The sequence below is a fragment of the Pyrgilauda ruficollis genome, unplaced genomic scaffold (assembly GCF_017590135.1).
Source record: "Pyrgilauda ruficollis isolate IOZ18807 unplaced genomic scaffold, ASM1759013v1 scaffold78, whole genome shotgun sequence".
NCBI lineage: Eukaryota > Metazoa > Chordata > Aves > Passeriformes > Passeridae > Pyrgilauda > Pyrgilauda ruficollis.
Genome location: NW_024529710.1, coordinates 2,305,922 through 2,327,816, shown reverse-complemented (window position 1 = coordinate 2,327,816; position 21,895 = coordinate 2,305,922). Strand labels below are relative to the sequence as shown.

The following is a 21,895-nucleotide window of genomic DNA, read 5'->3' as shown; positions in this document are numbered from 1 at the left end:
GGTAATATGTACATTCTATACAGTACATGAGATGTACATTTTAATTTGTATTATTTCAATACAGTCTGAGTAGTTTATTAGTGACCTTACACTTATATTATAGGGAAAATCATTGCCTGAAACAATATTTTGTTTCAGTTTTTTAACGTTGCTTCATTCTTCCCATCACACTTGGGTTGACTGAAGGAAATGTATGTCCAAAACGGATGTGAATTTTTACCCTTTCATAGAAGAGTAACTCTACATCACAAAAACTCTTGAAATTATACTGCTCCAAACAAATCTTACAGTTCCTCTCAGTATTTAGCAACTTATTATCTGAATGGTCAGTCTGGTCAGTGTTTAGAATTTGCTCCTGTACACACACAGGCCTTTCCTCTGACCACTAAGTACAAGCCTTTAATAGGCTTGTCCCACTACAGGACAGAATGGTTTCACAGGAACAAGCAAAGGTGACTCCCAACCTTGTTTAACTATTTTTATATGTATTGAGACTAACAGCACATTATATTTAGAGCCAAAACCATGCAAATAACACATACTTTATGCAAAAACCCCCAAAACCCAAAACCAAACCAAGTGACCAACCAACCAACCAAGCCAAAAAAACCAAACCAGAAAACAAAAGAATGGGAAACTATGAACTAGAAGAACAGGCAAAATAATCAAAACTTTGAAATATCATCTAGATAAAGCATAAATTATATTAACTTTATGCCATGTGCTGTATATTTCAACTATGCACAGGATCAACAAGTGAGTCAGGAGAACAATGCCATACACGTATATCAGCATTCACTCAGCAAATGTGACAGATTATATCAGGTGGCAATCAGTAACTGATATAATGTCATGCCTTGTGAGCTTTTAGCTTGGACCCAGTTCAAGGTTGGAATCACCTGAAAGAATCACATTTTATTGGTTCGGGGAGATGGGTGGTTGGGGGAATGGAACACACTGAAGCAGGTTTACAGTCCTGCCATTCTGAAGAAGTGTAAGATTTATAGCGAGAGATGGTTAAAAAATCTTTCAAGTACCCTATCTTTTATTCAGGTCTAGAGGAGAGGTGGTTTGTTCCATAGCTTCTCTTATGCCTTTTTTTCCCCCAGCTACATCTGTTTATCTAATAAAATTGCCTCTCACTACAAACCCTGCCTTGCATATGCACTCAAGACCATTATAGCTACAACAATACCCTAATTCACAGTTCAGAGCCTGTATTTAGTTCCCACCTTCACCACATTTTTTTTTTTTTACTCCAAACAAGTGTTTTAGTTAAAGTAATAACTAGATTTTCTTACAGAGCAATTAAAAAGCAGTTGGCTTAAAAGAACATGTCTGATGCATTTTAGAAATAAAACACAGCAAGAATCACACAGTGATCACCATAATACTGGGACAAGTGTTATTCCTGAAAATGTAACCAGGGAAAAGTAAATAGTACACCTCTCAAAAGAAAAATTCACCAAAAATGCTTTTGTTTGACTCAAGAAAAACAAGCAGACATCATCTTTTACAGAGTCATCCTTTCTGGCTACTGAGCTAAAACTTGTGGTTTCCCGTCTCTTTCTTCTGCTGAACCAAATCCTTTGGAGGTAATAGAATGAGAAGTTCAGGCCAGTGGTGGTCTCCAGCCCACTTCAGTCTTTCAGATCCACGCCTCTTCCTTCACCAGGTGTGTCTTAGTTTTCCAGGCATTTTGACTGCAAGCTGCACTCACAGAGACATCACCAACACTTGTGAGCTCTTTGTCTATTCCAGTGGTTCAACTGGTACATTGAGATACCTTGTAGGTTTTGCCTCTCACAGAAAGGACTTGGATTTCTGAGATATGGGCTTGAGGGATAAATTAGTCTATCATTTCCTTTCTCTTCCTATTTGCCCCCATCATCTTCTCTCTCTAGTGGCAGCATGGAACTTACAGAAAGACAAGGGGATTTTCAGGCCACTGAACCCAACAAAAAATGTGTGCAATCTCATTATTTTTCTAGGGCAGGGTTTGGTCTTGTAGCAGTTTTGCTACTACCTCTCCTATCTGCCAGCTCCTGATAACCAGACATTAAATGTGTTACCCAATAGATTCATCTGAGTCAAGGACCTTGTTGATCAAAACTACCACTTGAGATAGGAGAGGAAATAACTAGGTGAAAGCTGAAGCCCAGGGCAAGGCTTCACAAGGCAGCCTTGACTACTCTTTGCATGCCCTGTCTTGGCAGAGCAGAGAAGACTTAAAAAAAAATCCTAACAAACAAACAAAAAAAAAAAACTCCAAACAATCAAATAACCAAAAAAAAAAACAAAAAAAAAAAAAAAAAAAAAAAAAAAAAAAACAAACCAAAAAAACCACAACAACAACTGGGCTACATGTCCCCCCACTCCCTAAAAAAGCAGCTATCTGTCTTCCTTTTGGTAGTATGTCTTGGTTTTACAGAACTCAGTGTTCCCAAAGGCTGTAGGAAGACTGGGATTCTTTGGGTTTTGAACCTCTGTGAACAATAAATGTATTCAAGCAACTGCAGGGTTCAAGTTAACAATGCTTTTAGTAAAAATGCTGGGAACTTCAGAAAACATATTCATAGAGCAATTCTGTGTAATCAAGGTCAGAGTGTCCTGGCAGCAACTCTTTGCATGCCTGCAACAGAAGGCACAGTACTTTTCCTGCGTGGGAGTTAAGGAGTCTAAAAGCAGTATTTGAAGAAAATAAGAAGAATAAGGACAACCAAACATCTGTCACTGCACTAAATATGCATTTTATCTAAGGTCCACCAAGATGCTTAGAGGGATGGAGCACCTTTCCTATTAGGAGAGGCTGAGAGAATTGGGTTTGTTCAGCCTTGAGAAGTGAAAGCTTTAGGGTGAACTAACATGACCTTCCAGCAGCAGAAGGGAGCCTACAAGAGAGGTGAAGAGAGACTTTTTACAAGACCATTTAGTGATAAGAAGGGGGGAATGGCTTCAAACTGAAATGGTAGGTTAGACAAGATATTAGGAAGAAATTCTTCACTGTGAGGGAGGTGAGGCACTGGAACAGGTTTCCCAGAGAAACTGTGGGTGCCCCAGCCCTGTAAGTGTTCAGGGCCAGGTTGCATGGGGCTGTGAGCAACTTGGTCCAGTGACACGTATCCCTGCCCATGGCAGGGGATTGGAATGGAATGGTCTTTACAGTCCCTTCCAACCCAAACCATTCTATGATTCTGTGACTGCTCCCTGATCAGACGGCCAGATAGACTAGTGATGTGGAAAGGATTGCCTAAAGACTTTTTTCAGCTTGCACAGCTAGGAAGGACAGGGTAGATGTAACTATTTTTTTTCAGCAAATCAAATTTGAAAATGCCTCAGCAGCACCTGATATACAAATCACGTCCAGGAACAGGTATTGCCACTAGGCTGACTTGTGCATGGAAATCCTTGCCTAAGGAAGGCAAAACCAAAAGTTCTGTATATATCTGCATGGCTAAATATTGCACAATTTGGAAAAGTTGGATGTGATTACATTTGCTTCCTTTCTAATAAGAAAATTATTTGACATAGACAGGCATTACACCATTCTAAGCCACATCCTACTTCATTAGCTAGGCTCAGACAAAAATCAGTGTAAAGTTATGCCTATCTCTTGTAAAATTAGTTATTGTGCTGTCTGCAGTAAGCACCACATGCTGAGTTCCAAATCTGCCCAAGAGTATTTTCTGATTTGCAGACGGTCATTCTGTGGAGTCATTTTCTTGGCACAAAACATGTTGCATATTTTGAATATAATTTCAGCATTTAGTGCATCCAGTAAAAAATCACGAATATTCATTTTCTGAGATTGACAGATACTGCTTTAAAGTGGCTTGACATCTGAGAAAGAAAAAAGGACATTTTACATTGCTATTTAGTTCCATTAAAAAGACTAATGCCCTGGTATCATTCATAGCTTTAGTGATATTTTATTCTGTTATACAAAATAGTCCACTCAGAAAGTTCAAATGTGTTCCTCTATGAAACATCATCACATGAAAATACTCTCCATTTTTTGATTGTGCTGTTCCTGTTCTTAATTAATATGATTTAATTGATTAAACCCCAGAATTCTGGAACTCATATTTCAGGGAAATTACATACACGTAGAAAAAGCACAGATTTTCTCAGCATATTTGGAAAAAGTGAAACCATCTCAAAAAATGAGATGAGAAAATGTGACTACATTTTAGTCTGAAATGTTTGTTTCAAAATATTTAAAACCTACTAATACTCTCTTTTTAAGATATTCTAGTGTCCTGTAGTTCCCAAGTTTACTTCTCCCCACCTCAAAAGTTTAGGACTTCACAGGTTGAAAAACAGAGAGAAAAAGACTGACTTTTTAAATGGAAGAACTGTTCAGAAGGTACACAGTTATTTCTTAACAGTACTAAGTTCCTATCAATTTTAATCATTACCAAGTATTGTACCAGTATTTGTTGAGGAGGAGCAAAGTCTGTACTAAATTTAAAAATAACTTGCTTCTGAGAAAATATTAAAAAAAAAGAAAGAAACAGAGACCAAAAATACATTTTTAGAAGTCTGTTTAATAATTGAAATATTTTTTGTTCATTTGAAAAACAGGCAAAATGAGCATGCACTATCTGAAGTAGCACAGGGGACATTCACAACCTCTGAAAACTAAACCAGTATTTGACAGCAGATTGACCATGTCTGGAGGATGTAAGGATGAAGTAGCTAAGCAGAATGAATCAACAGTATGGAAAGAAAGAGGAGGCTAACTGCAGCAAAGATGCACCTACTGCCACGAATCCAGAGTACCATGCAACAGCACCCCTGAGGGGAAACCCCCCCAGAAACTGGTGCAGAGACCAAGTGATGCCATCTGTTACCATCCTGACCGAAATGAAGCCTGTCTTCATGGAAACCTGGAAGAAAACTTTTGTGGAATAAGGTGACATCAAGTAGATGTGTCACGCAAGCTGATGTCACTTGTAGAGCAAGAAGATGACTCTTCTTTTCTTTTTGTCAGCTCCCCATTCTGTTTCTTCAAATGGAGTTTTCTCACATGTAGAAAATCTAAAAGCAGAAAATGAAAGGAAGCTGGCCAACTTAACTTTTGGTTTACTGAATAAATTTTACACACTCAAGTGGCTGGCTTTGAATACCACATGTCATTAGATATGCAGTATGCAATCTATCTAATGATAGTTATTCTTATGCTCCTGCATCTTCAATGTGAGACTTCCATTAATCTCCTAAGAGAAACCAATGCAGTTCAAAGGACTCTTTTGGTTTCATTGGCAAAGAAACTCTTTATCCATTGGTATGCTCAGTGCTCTGTTCTCAGTTTTTACAGATGACCTAACTTTTTAAGGAATATTTGATACAATTTCTGTACAATTTATATCTTCTTCCATAACATGGAAGTAAGTTTCAGAAAACCCAGTTTCATTCATCAGTAACATAGAAATCTATCTGGTATTGATGATTTGTTCCAACACAACAGTTCTGAACAATGGTTTTATTCAAGAAATGCAGAGTGAAACTTGTTTATCCTACTGGCACACCTTAGCTATATCTCTTAACTCTGCATGCATATGCAGCTTTGATGAACATAAAGTAAGGGTATATGAAATCTTGGTTTTGAATGTACAGCTACAAAACCTTCCTTATAGACAACCCTCTAACTGTCAAGAATATAGTCAATTACACCGAAAGTATCTTAAAAAAAGTATTTTAAGGTTTACATCTGCTAAGTAGCTCAATCCCTTAACATCTTTTATGACCATCAGGCTTTTTTCCACTCAGCCTGGTCTCTAGCTACTTATCATAGTCCTGGTCAGAGAAATGGAGAGAGAAATTAAAACTATTTTCTGTTGCTAAATCAGTATTATAGTAATCTCCAAACTGGGCCAAGCCTCAGGTAATTTATACAGTATTTTTCTCAAAGTGTAGACATTAGCAGATATTTCAAAGGCAGACTCACGAAACTTTACAGAAGTAGAGTGAAAACATTTCATCTAACAAATATTTTTCTTTAATGCCTAACTGACTTCATGTCCAAAGCAGGACTTTGGAGAGGTATCTTAGGAAAGCTCTATGTAAGATAGATGATACTTTATAAATATCTGGGCTGCGTTTGCCAAAAAGGACTGTTCAGCATTGATGAACTGTCTGGTGTGACTGGACATGTCATGTGAACACACAAATTCCTTATGGCATCGATTATTTGTGTAATCAAGCTGCCAGGTGCTGTTAGCAGAACTTGAAAGTGTTTTGGTTTCCAGATTTCTGTCAGTTGTTAACTTTGTACTGTAATTTGCATTTAAAACATGTTAAGACCACTCTGCTTCAGGTCATGCTTCTGCAGACCCATGTGTAGTCACCATCTTTCTGAAAATCCAGGATACATTGATATCCATAACTGCTTCCCTGACTATTTGGTTTCCAACTTTCCACCTTCCCCAGCCTCCAAGAGGCTCTGTGTTTTCTTACAAAGGCACATGGACTGGGGGGGAGCTCAATTAATTGCTCTCATTCTGGCTTTGCATTACCATATATTAGTAAAATTATTCCAAATATTAGGTAACAATTTCCAACTAATACTGCATTGAACAGGAAAGATTCCAGTCTTAGGCATACAAAAACTTATTTATTCTACCCCATTTCTATGCTAATAAGAGCTTAACTAGCAATTGTAAATTATCCTTAATCTATCAGGCACTATAGCTGTCATTGTCCCACTCAGAGGTATGCTGTATGCATTATAAGGATGTCTCCATCCACTTTTGAGACTCCTGCTTCCTGGTGAACCAAGCAGCAGCTACCATCTCATGCTTCCCACATCTTTGACTCTGAAGTAGCTGTGCCCACCTCTTCCTGCAACTGGTCTACGTGTTCTGGCATCTCCTAACACCACCCCACACCCAGAGTTCTCATGGAAGAAGGCAGAGATAAAACACACTCACCTTTAATCATGACAGCATGTTAAGCAGGACTCTGAATACAGAATTCACTGCAGATAACAGATTACCTATCGGCCTTCAAGAATCACAGGAGACACATTCTTGCTTTTCAATGTCTTCCACCCTTTGTTCAGTGATGCTTGCTGACAACTTCTGCAAACAACACAGACACAGGTGAAACACTACATCAACTAAACTGTTTCATATTGTTCAGCATTGGACTCAAATACAACTCTAACATTTGGATTTTCACCATCTCTCCTCCAGGGATATTGGCATAAATGGATTTGGTTTAATAATTTTATTAATAAAGTTCAGGCCTCAAATTTGGAGAGGAATACTTTTCAAGCCATTCATGCCAACAGAGTTAATGTAGAGTACTGGGATCAGAGTTTGGATTTGAGTCTACTGCTGATATGAGGTATTTCCATCCTCTGACCTATTGCTATTAAAACAAAGTGCAACATAATCTTTTACTTGGCATGGGGAGGTGCGACTTTATGATGCTGCATGCAGTAAATGGATTGCATTCAATTAAATGCCAGTGAACATGCATCCTTGTAGTTCAGACTCAGATGTACAACAAACAATGCATGCAACACCTAATTCAAACCAGTGCATAAGTCACTCATGCATACAACACAAAAGTGAGGACTCATTATTCTACTATAGCTTTAACAATAAGCATACAAACATATTACATGAACTGCAAACACTGCACATGTTGCAAAAGAATTTTACCTGATTTTAACACTGTTTTTTACAAAAAGCCTGAAGGCACAGAGGCCTGGCCACAGAAGCTTAAGAGTGGCCCCTTTCTATGACGATGATGGTAGGTTTCGGATGAACTTTAACCACTTGCCACACGTGGTTAGCTCAGTAGTCTTGTCTGCTAGTCCTCCTGCTCCTCCACTATGTTGAAAATTAAATGCTTTTGTTTGTCTTGCTGCCCAAGAAAGTCATCTTGACTTCATATGTGTTACAAGAATTATCACTGGGTAATTAAAGATGCAACACGTGGATTCAGCTGGCTTTCATTTATCATTATGTGTAACGGCTGACCATTGTCTGGTGCATCCTATTTGCTCAAAGATTCACATGACATTACATTCATTAAAAGGACAGAATAAATACAATACAACCAATTAAGACTACTCTAGTTCTTCTATTTCCCTTGTAATGAGAGAATCTTGAGACTTCGTATGTGTAATGATAAAGGCAAAACTGTTAGAAATTTTACATAACTGTTCATTTTTCCTTCAACTCAAAATGAGGGCAGTAATACCACTGCAAGGTACCACCAAGGTTATTAAGATCTGATGAAGAGTATGCCAAGTGAAAGTGTTTGGTCACTACTCTCACAGGAAGATAAATGTATTGCTGCAAGTTTTAACATTATATTGTACAAAAAATGAAAAGGCAAAACAAATACAAGTTACAGGATAGGATAGGTAAGACAGCATTAGATGGCACAAGTCAGTATTTCACAGGACTGCAATAAGGAAGGAAAGAAAGGCTGCTGACCAAAGTAGTTACTCTGGGGCTTTGATACAGTTCCTGAAATTGAAGCCAAAGTTCTTCATTTGTCAGATACGTCCATGCATGCACACTGATGTACATACTTTCCTAATGCATTATAACAACTGTGATTTTAAAGCCATTCAAATTGTCTACACAACCTTTCCCCATGAACTTCTTACCTCTAATTCACCAGATAAGTGGAAATCTCAGTCCAATTTTAAGTAATTTCTAAGTGCTCACTCAACAATTTAAGTGCCATTTACAAGCACTAATTTGTTTAATCACAGAGTTGTCTGTGACTGGGACTAACAGTTTGTCTAAAATAACACCAGGAGATTTTCAAGCAGAGCAGACTACATGTCTTACCCTCCCATTACTGAGCCCCACAAGCTTTTTCTTCTAGGAATTGATACTGCTTATTTTACTTTTGGGGATTTGCTCATCCTCAAAGCTGACAGAGACATAAAGTGACACATGCAATAACTTGAAGGCAGAAAACAGGTAAATTTAGGATTCCTAATAACTGACTTCCTGTGTTTAAGCTCTGCAACATGGAGAAAAAGTAAGGTTAACAAAGGAGGCAGGGACAGGCATGTGATGCAGTGCTAGAAAGGGAGTAAGTGCTTTGTATGTGTCAAACATGATGCTTACTTATTAGGAAAAAATGAATCCAGGCTTTCATAATAAATCAAATAACTTTACTCTTTTTTTTTTCTGTTTTTTATTCATACTTAGTAAATACTACATAATGCCAGAAGTCATATCATTCCAAGACAGATCACTTTCTTCTACGACTGGTTTTGAAAGGTCTTGAAAAAATTACAGATACAACAGGTGTGATACATGCAGTAGGATCAATTTATAAAGTTGTGGGCCAGAAAGGGATTGCAGCTGCATCTGTTTCTCTGGTTAGAGGAAACAGCACAGAGATGTTTACACAGAGAAGCTTTTACTTCAGCTATGGACCCTGGCTCCTTGGCTGATGCAGTCACAGCTAACACTACAGACCTAAGCCTTGGCCACACATCATCAAGAGCCATCAGGCTACCAGGACAGGTTTTTTTTACTGGTGTCAAGCTGCAGAGAAATCAGCAATGGACATTCCTAAAAATACATGTATGATGTAGTAGACATAAATGTAACTTTCAGGTGCTTTTATTTTATTTGTAATCAAAGGGCTGCACAGACCATTTGGTACCAGGTGCCTTCTTAAGAGGGAGTTGGTGCCTGTAATATCAGAACATCAGTCTTATTAATTCAGTACATACCTTGAGGCCTACATTATGTTTCTTAAAACACACCAGGAAATTAACTAGCATGTGTGAATTCTAGCAATTCCTTAATATTTTCTTAATAAACAACAGGCTTGTATGTAAAATGCTACATAGCAAAGCATGTGAGCACTGAAAACCTAGGACATGACAAGGGAACTTCCAGAGCCAGACAAATTAATGAAATGCAGATTAACATCCTAGGTCCTGATTCAAAAGCTACCTAAAAACCTAAAAATTTTAGATCAGGAACTACATTACAAAAATGATGAGATTTCATTGTTTAATGATAAATAGAAAACTGTAAATGCAAAATAAAAAGTAAACCAGGAAGATATGGCTTCCTGCTTGAAAAAAAAATATTCTGCGCTGTAGTTAGAGGAAGGTGGAATAACAAAATTATTTCATGTACTGATATATGCTATAACTTCAACTTTTCAACAGAAAAAAATACAATTCCAAGTTTGTTCTACAGTAGAAGCCAATAAACTTTTTGCTTTTTTATTGGAGGAACTACATGGCAAAGCTATTTTGTTTACGTAGACCATATTGCTTCAGATCACCAAATATGCTTATGTATTCATGTCAGAGTAGTGCCTTTAAGCTAGAAAATAAGAAAAGTACAACACTATTACAATGAAGGCATACAGTGAAGGAAACTGTGCAGAAAAATTAAGTTTAATTCACTTCCAGATATAGAAAACAAGCCAAATAATTATCACAACTGTTTCATAAGCGAGTAACACTGAATTTCCAAGTGGTAAACATAAATGTACCACCTGCATTAGAATTACAAGTCTGCTTAGAATTACAAGTCTGAAATAATTTTCAAAGGTCACTGCTGAACTACATCAGAAATGTACATGAAACATTTTTAAAAGTACAGTATTAAAATTATCAAATGCCTCCATAGTCTACATTGTTTGAAAAACGGGATTCTGTCATTTACCTGTCCTTTGGCTTCTATGCCTCTCATCAGTGCAGTACCTTGACAAATTAATGGTTAACTTTTTGTGAGGACTTACATGACCCAATTCAAAGCTGCTGTATGCAAGCATAACTCAAAGTCAGTGCATATAGACCACATGATTAGCATCCAAGCCTAAAAACAAGTGATTGTTCTCAATTAATAAAATAAATATTTAGCTGTTTGTGGTTTGATATATGGCTTATGACATTTATTTATTGTCAACTGCAAGACGCTCAAAGGGTTGAAATTCAAGCACTGTATCCAGTCATATCACTTTATACGTGTTTCTTTGAAAAGGATTTCTTTTATAATTTTAATTCCAGAATTTGAAATGTGGTCTCCAGTTGCTAGAAGACATCAATGCTACATTCCTCTGAAATCAATGACTCGGTTTTTCAAGTGAAAATGCCTGCAAAACACCATTCCTGTAGTTCTCAGAAAATATTCTTCATAGAAAAAAAAAATAGTGGACATTTCTACTTCTTTAGTCTTGTCCTTATATACTGCTCTTACAGAAATACCATGACACATTTAAAGGAACTGCCATAAGAAGTTAATACAAGCTTATTGTTTCTTACACACAGTCTGAAAAAGAAATCATTCTTCTTTTTTTTTTTTTTTTTTGTCTCTGGTATCATTGTGGTGATATATTGTCCTTTATATTCCTTGTGCAGATAGTTTATAATCTGAAAACTTTAAGTAAGAAATTACTATAAAACGCATAAACATGGGCTCCAAACCAGCTCCCTAGATTAATTCTGAGATCATAGATTTTAAGCATATTCTAATTCTCACTGGTGCCCAGATAAGTGCCTTACTTGGCATAACGAACAGGCAAAAGTTTTCTAAAGTAGCTCCTGGCATATCAAAAATCCAAGAGAAAACAGTTTTAAGTCCTGCTGAAACTGTATTAATACCACATAAGGGATTTACATGTAAAAGCAAAATTTAAAAGTGGACTTATGGTATCCAAAAATCCTTTACCATGTGTTTTGCCATCTTTCTGGCCTTTTCACTCTGAGGACACAATTCAGAAGTTACTTTAAAAAACATAGTTGTACAAAATCTTACCTTGCAACCTGCATTCTAGTACTGAAGTCAAGAGATCTCATTGACCGTAAGACTTCTATGCAGCCCAAGTACTGTAAGGAAAAAGAAACAGTTGGAAAATGTATTATAATTAGGCTTGAGTTCTGGGAGAAAGTTCAACTAACCATTAAAAGGCAATATGCAATTTTTATTTTTCCATTTGATTTATCCTATGTCTAAAGTAGGTTGTTGTGCTTATGCTGTACTACATCACAGATTTGTTCCATAAACATTTTGTTTTATTTAAGTGTCACATTTCATTCAATATATAGTTTTATGTTTAACCTGGTCACTGTAATACATTCAATTTATAATGCATTGATGTGTTTTTTTTTTTTTTTTTGTTTTCTTCTATCTTAATCGGTCCACTTTAGATGCAATCAAAGTAAACAATAATGTTAATGAGAAAGGAAGTGTGATAAAGGGAATTTATCTGGTATTGGTTAATAGGACAAAGTTATTTAAAAGGGAGAGAACTAAGTCTCATTAGAACAAAAAAGGTAACTTATAACAGGGAAAGCTGAAAAGAATACCAGCAGCCAAAGCTCTTAATAAACAGTTAAGGGATAGATGTGATTTAGTATTTTCATTTATTATAGTAGTAAAAAGGTGGAAAATGCTAATACAATATACTAAAAATCCATAGTGGGAAATGGCTTTAACAGGGCCATTCAAGAAAGGAATGACATGAAGGTTAGCTAATATTAAGACAAGATCAGACTTTGATCAAAATTTCTGCCCTGCATCTCTGTGGAAAAAAAGGGAGTACCATTATGAAAGATGTTAAAATTCAACAGTATCTATCACTGGGAGTGAGAAAAAAACTCAGGTGAATCTTCTAGATTTGCTTCCAAAAGTGGGCATAACTTGCATATGCTAAAGTCTACTGGAGCTAAAGCTCTTGTCAGATATTTGGATGGTGTCTTTGCACAAACAGCCTCATGACTGGCATAACCCATGGCAGTATCTTTGCATGTAAGTTAAGTATTTAGCCATACACTAGACTTTTGAAAAGTCTGGGGAATTGTGGAGCAGTCTTTACATCATGAGCCTGATAATGATGATCATGATGCTACTGTAGCACTGTTTTTTTATATCAGCTTTTGTATCAGTTTTTTTATCTTCACAGCATAATACAATCTATTTGGGATGAAACTGGTGCAAAAATCAAGAGAAGCCACAATTTTTCCTGTTTGGGAATTTTATTTTTGTTGAAAAGGTAATCTTTTAAACAGAGAATGACTGGATCAGTAACTGTAATATGTAGAATTTCAGTTAAGATTTTCCATAGAAACATGTATGTCATAAAATGTTTACAGGCTGAGGGAATATCAAGTTTGTTTTCACATATCCACTATTACTAATTTATTTCTACCAAGTGCTATGAAGTCATCACAACATTGAATAAAATTAGCTAGAACATCAACTGACTCATACATTAAATTGTTTGAACTTGCATTATTATAGCACACAGTTTCTGAGAAGGGTTATCTCAAGATCCATTTCCTAGAATATTTTAGAAATCTGCAAATCTATGTTTTTTTGAAAAAGTGTCTTGTCTAAAGACATCCTGGAACACAGAGCTTTCAAGCTAAAGATCATACTCTCAAACTGTCATCTATTAATGCAAAAATAGACAATCCTTGTACTTTACTACAAATATATTCCTTCTTTTACATATATGTCTGCCTGAGTACTTAAAACATATACAACTACATTTTCATACTCTGATGAAGGAAGTTAAGCCATTAAGTCTATTTTTAATTATCTCAGAGGGTCATTTCATTTTCTTGGAGATTAAATTCTTCAGCATCACTTGAGATAATCAGCTGAAATAATTTAACATATGCCAATAAACAGCAACGACCAATATTTTCCTGTTTTCTTTCTGTGACATTTTGTTTTAGTCCAGGATGCTTTCATAGATTAATTTGCCCATCATTTATTTCATATGAGATAGTTTTGTAATTAACTATGCTCTAAATGGTATGACTATTCAAAGGTATCCCTGTGATTTTTTGTTAAAGAAATTTCATTATTTCACCAACCTGTTAGCTTAGACCTGCAATACTAAAACACTCTTGGATTGCACTTGTTCCTTCACTTACCTATATTTGCCACAAGTCTTTTAAAACAAAGTAATTGCACGAGTTTGAGAACCAGGTCCAGCATTTTGGAAGCAAACTCTGGAAGGTATTTTGACAAGTACATGCAGGCGTGCAAATAAATACACAAAAACATGTGCACACAAGCCACTGTCAAAATAAATAGACGAATAAGTAGACAAAAACCCATAAACATACTTAGAAGACGTGCATTCAGACCCCTTTGAGTCACACTACCTGATCTGCATTAACAAAAATAGAGACAAGATCAGACTGAAGGAAGGTCAGATGGAAAAATTACCCTGTACTTGTTTTATGTATATCACGAAGACAGCTGAACACAACATAGTAAGGCTTGCAGTATTCCTGACTGATCAATGCAAAGATGGCAACTGATTTGCTGGGATAAAAGATGTGAACACTTAATCACCATGGCATGTTTTCAAGTAACGAAATTACTATAAAAACTGACATTCAAAAGGTCCAAAGGCCAACTACAGGGACATATAACTCACCTACTGCTATGCTTCAATTATTCCCCAAGACCAACACTGCTGTCTAAAAATATCCATTTGAAGTACAACCTGACAAGGATCCACAGAAAGAAGACATACAACCAAGATAGCAAGGAAATAAATTATTCATTTATTTCAACAAATAAATACCCTGATTAAAAAGAAATGCTATCTTTTGCTTTAGGCATTCCATGAAACATTTAAAATATAGTTATAAAACAGTCTCCTTCTAAAAAAAGCTCCTCTTCACCCAGCACTTAATGTATATTCTAACCAATCAGCTACTGTGCACTGTGAAATTTATGAGCTCCTGCTATCATCCTCCTTCTCATTGCTCAGGAACCAAACATATCGAGATGCAGCCGACCTTGAAGTAGGTGGATTTGGGACTACCAGTTCCAAGCTTTCTCAGATAACATTCTGCCTTCTGTTGACTTTCTAATATTTGAATGAGTTTCCGGCTTCTGTACGCTGAAAGGTACTATGTCCCAAGGAAAAAAATCTTTCATATGAATGAAAACCTTCCCATTCAGAGGTTTTAGATTCATAACTTGTACTTTTCATGCTAAACAGTACCTTGCAGGAAGCAGAGTGCCACATACCAGTGGGACCATGCAGCTCTTATTCCAATGTGGCTCCAATATCCCTATTAGTTACAATTTTGAGAGGTTAGTGTAAGAGTAGGCTACATGTCTCAGATTTCTGGTTTGTCCCATGTGCGAAGATTTGTTCCGTACTCCCTAAAGTACCTGTGTTCTTTACAACTCAAAAAATTCCTATACAGAAACTAAAATTTTTAACTGACTCCTGTGTAAAAGAGGGTATTGAGATCTCTCAACAGTACTGAGAAACAGACACAAGCGCTGGCTGAGTGCATTTGTGTACTTGGAGCCAAGAGAAAAAAAAAGAAAATAAAAGAAGAGAAAAAAAGAAAGAAAAGAGAGTAGTCACTGTCAGAGAAGCCCTTTGCTCCAGAAATATGAACAACCTTGTTTTGTGCTTCCTAACAAGCTCTTCAAAATACCAGGAAATTCTCCATTGTTGGACTGAGAGGCTGGCAGTAACAACAGCAAGAAATACTTTTATAAAAATCTAGCAAGACTTATTATTACATCAAGATGTAGCTCCATACAGCACTGAAGCAGTCCAACATGTCTAGCAGATGAGTGTCTGCCTTGTGCATAGCATATCTACTCATCACCTATTCTCAAATAAAATAAGAACTCCCAATCTTTGAATCCAAACTACCTGAGTATCATTAGCTCATCAAAACTGTATGGGTATTCTTAGTAAATTGAGATTTACTGGTTTTAATCTGTGTAAGTAGATGACCACCATCAGATATGAATGGTTCACTACTTTGCAGCTTGTACCTGCCTTGTGCAAGTCACTTGAGAGATAACAGGGTGACATCAGCAAACAGACGTACAATTATATTACTAGACAAAAATTAGCCTGTGCCTTCAAATATTGATGTATCCAAAGTATGCTCTAACATGGCACAGCTGCAGATAATAGCCTGGGGGCTCAAAAATTAGATTCCTGGGGTTCTGGGTGTTGTATGGAGATCTAAGTTTCAAAAATAGAAATAAAATAAGCTGGGCAATTCACTGCAATTTTCTCACCCACGGGCTTAGGTTGTGCTTTTACTTGGCATGTGCAAAAGGGAAAAAGTGAGTATCTTTTTACTTGCCACATCTCGTTCTCATGTGTATCTCAAGTCATACGCCTACGTTTTCTTTCTTTTCATTTCTTAAGGGATGGGGGAATTTGTTTGCTTGGTTTTGAGGGTTTTATTGTTTTACATTTTATTCTCATTCACCAAAGAGCTAGTCCAGAATTACATTATGCCCTGGAAGTAAATGAGTAGTTAGTATGAATTGACTAGTGCTAGTTAGCTATGGTTGAGGACTCCCTTATTTAAAAATAAGAGCTTTTATTTCAGATTCTATTGCTATTAGTGCAATACGCATTTATTTATGCATCACTCTAATTTCAGGTATCACCACTAACAACTAAAGGAGCTTGTGAAATGTGCACTGGGAGTTCCCCAATGTACCACAAAACTGAAAAATTACTTTAAGGTTTGCTATCTACCCTAAATCATATTAAGATTCAAATCCAGATGCCCACTAACAAGCAGGCCATAGTACAAAAACAGTAACAGCCCAGGACTTGATTTCAAGATAGTAAGTTTGTCCACATGTAACTGTGGATTTGTACTAACAATATTGATGTGTGAAAAGGAGAAGAGGGAAAAAAAAGAAAAGAAAAAAACTAACACAAAAGCAGTCCAAGTAAAAAGCAGCCCAAGCTATAGCCAGAGACTGCAAGATTGATAAGTATTTTATAAAATGAATTTTTCTCTTCAGCAAATTAATATGAAACCCTATCCTTCAATCCCTTTGATATCATATTAGATTTAATTCCCAGCTTAACTGAATTTACAATACCCACTTTCTAAATCACTGAAGTAGAGAAAAAATCCATAAATTTTTTTTTAAATTTCTTACAAACTAGAAAAAACCCACAAGTCTAAGCTGTAATCAGAAAGTGTTCCCTTTAATAAAATAAACTAAGTTAAATAAAAATAGTAAGTGCCACAATGCTTCCTAGTTTTTTAACTGTGCTTTACAAGAACATTTATTACCTTGAATACCTTACTAGTTTGACTGAGATACAAAACTACTTAACTCTGCTAATCAGCAAGACATGGACACAAAAAGGGAAGATAGCTTATCAATACATACATTTGCTTCTTTACTTCATATGGAAACCATAGCATAGTTGTATGTATGTTATTTGTATGATTTAATCGAATTAGCACTTGAAATCTTTTAAATATAGAGGTACTGCATTCATACTGAAAAAATGTATATGTAAAGGCCCCTTATAATATCATACTCATCATTAACCCACGGATGTGGCTCAGCTACCCAACTGGGATATAGATCTGTGAATCTGAAAAATCTTTCTGGACTCAATGACAAGCAAGACCTGCACTCCAATGTGCAAAAACCTTTTCTCTTTGTTTTTGTAGGCTTTTTTGTTTGATTCTTGTTTTGTGGGGCTTCACTTCCTTGTTTTGTGGGGGTTTGTTTCTTTGTTCATTTTCTTCTTTACTTTAAAAGCTGCCCATTGCTAAGAGGATGTTGTCAAACGCCAGGGAAACACTCCTGGTAGGGGGAGAACCATTGTCCTGCCATTATCATGGCAAATATTTTCCCCAAACTCTGGCATCACAGAAGTTTGCAGGACACCCCCTCGCTTCAGGTGTTGTTGAAAATACAAATCATTTGATGAGCAGAAGAAGCAGCCTTTGAAAATGCTGGCTACCAACAGCTGAACAGACAGCAGTGTGGTTAAAAGGAGGTCCTGAATGCACAAAACCATTCACATTTATGCTAGCTTACCTAGGCACTTTCAGTAGAAGAATGGAATGGAAAATTTGTTCTGTGACATTTTTAATGTAGAGTAAGTTATAATATTAGAAAAAGCTGTGGGCAGAACCAAGGCAAGATATTCAGAGAGAAGTAAATTTTCATAAGCACTAGTCACAGAGTTCTAAGTAAGGTGCTAGAGATTTCAGTTTCTCTGAAAACTCTGTTTGGAATATAAATATATTTGCTTTTAAATCGTCTGCTTAACTATCACGTAACACCATATTAAAATCTTAGCTAACATGGATGCTTAGCTAACATGGATGCTTAGCTAACATGCTCTCCCAGCCATGCCATAGCCTCCTGTCCTTCCCTCCCATTGGGGCAATACATACCTTCAGAAATAAATGCAGGCCTCTGGGGTCACCTGGTGACTGTGCTCTAGCAGTATATGCCAAAGCTCCCAGTCTGTACCTCTGCTCTGTGCTTTCCTGCTATATGTAGAACAGCAAACCTAGTTGTGGAAGCAGCAATCCTGCATGAAAGAAGCATTGGCAGCCTTGTTCTGAATGAGGAGAAGGCCCTATATTTAGACACTATCAGAATCCGGCACCAAAAATGTGTCATAAACATATGCTGCCATGAAAAACAGAAAGGCACTCTTCTGTGCTTTCATACTTTTGCAGTTGGTAATTTTTATACTGGTAAGTAATCATGTACAGAGCTTTACAGTGAATCAGTATTTCCCCCAAAGGTTTTTTCCTCATTAAAGAATGTTCCAATCCAGATGGAAAACTCTAGGTAAGGATTGATTGAGTGGAAAAAGAAAATTTTCTTTGGGGTTCAACTAAAGATAAACCTCAACCACTCAGTGTAAACTTATCATAACAAAATCCTCCATGAGACAAGTAAACCAACAGAGCTTTCATACTTATAGAAATGATGATGGATATGACTGTCAATTGCACTCCTCTTGAAAACAGGTGGTCTGCTTCTACAGCAATGGATGAGAATACAGTTCTCCCAAGAACACCTCCGACTCTGGCCAACACCTTCCTATTTCCTCTTGTACATGAACTTGTTTCTGTAGCAAAAATAGATTATATGTCTCTATATATTCAGACTAACAATTCTTGAGTGGCAAATGATAGCCAACCCTTTCTATGAATTGTCTTACCCTGTGAAAGCATTCTGGCAGCATCTCACAATCAACTCAACAGCAAGGACTCAGAATCTCTTTAAAAAGGCAAAAGATTCAGCTAGGGAAAGAAGAAGACATTTTATCTTATCTCAAAAAGCAATTTCTTAAGTCAACTCTGAGGTCTCATTTCTTGCTAGAGAGGGGAAAGATATAACCAAGAAACAAATTTTGCTCCTGACAATTTAATCTCCATCTCAAATGGGGTTGAAAACAAAACATCTTCAAATAAAATACTTTTTTCTTATTTCTTACTAGGTAGATGAAACAAGATTGCCAGCATCATGCCGAAAAATATTTATGTAGTAGAGATGCTAAATGAACAGAGCCTTCACAAGATTTCAGAAAAATCCCATATCTGTAGTTTTGCATGAACAGTATTTCTTATGTTCTTATCTTACAGATAAATGTTTTTGCATGCAAAACCTCAGAAATGTTAGAATCAGAAGCTCACACTGGACAGTGATTCATTCTATTATTTAAAATGTAAATACATTCTATATTAAGCCTCAATTTTTTGTATGGGTCAAAAATTTCCCTTAGAAAAAGCTACATTTGAGGAAAAAACCCACAAGGTTTAGTTCTATACTTTTTACATTTAATTTTAAAAATACATAATAACAGTGAATGCAATTATTGCAGTGTGAACCACTTAGAGCATGCACTGCAGTAGCACAGATGAATTGCTTCATTTTCACAGCTGCATACTTTAATTCAGTGAACACTTTCCAGACTGTTTTGCTGCTACCTTGAATATCCACTAAGATATACTTCCCTCTAAAGCACCATGCAGATTAGTTCCAGCAGCTTATGTTCTGCATCAGAATTCCTTTAAGACAAACACACAAAAGCTTCTGCAGCCAAAACAATGTGCTTCAGTAGCTGGAAATCATAATTAGACATTTGAAACTGTAAATATGGACACTGTAAATATATTTAGCTATTTAAGAACTTGTTCTTCCTCAGTCATTAGAGAGTAAGAGAGTCATTAGCAAGTAGAACTTCTTGATGAGGAGTATCATTAAAGCACAGATTCAGAAGATGAAAAATCTAACAGGTGCCTTTCCAGTATGCCAGAGACAAACCCATGTTAAGTATCTGAAATGCATATACTGTTCTGCTTTCTAAACTGTGCATTTGGAGGTGTGATGTAGGAAGGACCTGTCACTTTTAAAATTGAAAATCCAAAACATGCACGCAGGGAGAAGGAGTGCTTTTTTATATGAATGCCATATGTACCTCTGGTCTTCATCGAAAGAGTTCAGCAATTAAATTTCTGAGTCTTTATCAATATTTAACTCTCCTATGCTGAAGATATAGTTTCTTGTCTTCTCAGAAAAAGTGCCCAAAAGATAACCCCCACTGTGCAGAAAAAGGGATAAGGGAAGAAATTTTCAAGGCTGGATTTAAATAATAAAAAATGTCTGGAAGGTTTCCTTGCAGCATAAAGGCTATGAAGAGGCAAAGCAGCTCTGGGAGGCCAGGGGTACCACCAGATCCCCAATGGCCTCAGGCAGGCTCAATTGAGATTCCTTTTTACCACCACTCCTAAAACTCCCAAGGCCAGGGTCAGATCAAAATTGGCACCTGCAGCTTCCAGCTGGTGCCCAATACCAAGCAGCCCTGACTTTTCATGTTTTCCATCTTTTCTTTCCTTGGCAGAAGTAAATATACTGTAAGAAAGAGTTCATACAATGTTTCCAGTTACTTAGTGCTTGCTGCTTAGCTTTTCTATGGAATTAATTTACCAAAAATGTCAGTAGAAGTGTAGCATCTGCATTCAACATGTGGTTACAAAACATGGCCCCTATATTTCATGACAAAGGCAGTGCTGCTGAAACATTCCAATTCTTTGGGAAGTTACACAAGTTTCTAAATGTCCTGTGGTTCATGAAAGCAGCTTGTCTATAAGAAGAAAAAATTGTTTCTTATTATGTTTCTTAATTACTTTATCACAGGTAAGCAGTGTCAAATGTCAGTCAGGAAAGATGTTGTTGTCCCATGAAACATTCTCTCCCTTGTATAATTCCTAAATTAGTAAGAGCCAAAAATGGAAATAAAAGTATCTTTGTACAACAATATATCCAAAGGATGGAAATGGTTCTGAGCAAGCTTGAGCAAGCTTAGACAACATCTTAAGATAAAATCTCTCTCTTTTAGTTGTGTCCTTGTTATTTAAGTATTTGTTCAACTTATGTCTCTAATTTCAAGATTTATTCTGAGGTAAAAAAAAAAAAAAACAAAAAAAAAAAACAACAACAACAACAAAAAGACACCCTGTATCAGTAAATCCAATGTGATGGTGCTGTAGAAAAAAAAAACAAAAATGCCTAGACATCTTTTTCTGACTTCCTCACATTTCTTTCTTTGTGTCACCCTATACCCTATTTTTGGTTTTTATGGTTTTGGTTGCCATTTCTGTCTAATTTCAGACATGTTTTTTTCAGTCTTTGAACATTTAGCCATGACTTGGATTGTCTGGTTCAGCCTTTGGAGACTGAAATCTCACCTGCCCCTATGAAAACTTATTTGAAAAACCAAGGGAAATATCTAACTTTTATTAAATAAACATTGTAGATTATCCTTACTGAATTGGGCCTAACCCCTCCAGAAAACAAGGGATGACTGGAAATGTGTTTGCACTGAGTCCCATCAATATTCCCATCACAACTCAAATGGACAGGCTCTGCCTCAGACCTGCCTGCAGCTGACAAAGGTAGAGCTGCATTACATTTTGTCATAAATATATAGGCTCAAATGAAATTAATATTTCAAGGCTATGCAGAATTGCAGAGAAGCAATACTGAACCCCTCTTCCTCTATGAAATTTGTTTCATTGCATGGGGGAGTAAATCACCTTGAAAGAGCATTAGCAGCTGGGAAGGCTGGCTGTCTCTGACACTACACCAAAGCAGAT

At 36.5% G+C, this 21,895-nt stretch overlaps 1 protein-coding gene across 1 annotated transcript in view; it reads right to left on the bottom strand.

Moving 5' to 3' along the window:
- Positions 1-21,895, bottom strand: part of SHC3 (SHC adaptor protein 3) — an 86,745-nt gene that overhangs the window by 23,739 nt on the left and 41,111 nt on the right. The window contains exon 6 of the mRNA XM_041486726.1: positions 11,763-11,833. Coding sequence (XP_041342660.1) covers positions 11,763-11,833 — 71 coding nt within the window. The remainder of the gene's footprint in view (positions 1-11,762; positions 11,834-21,895) is intronic.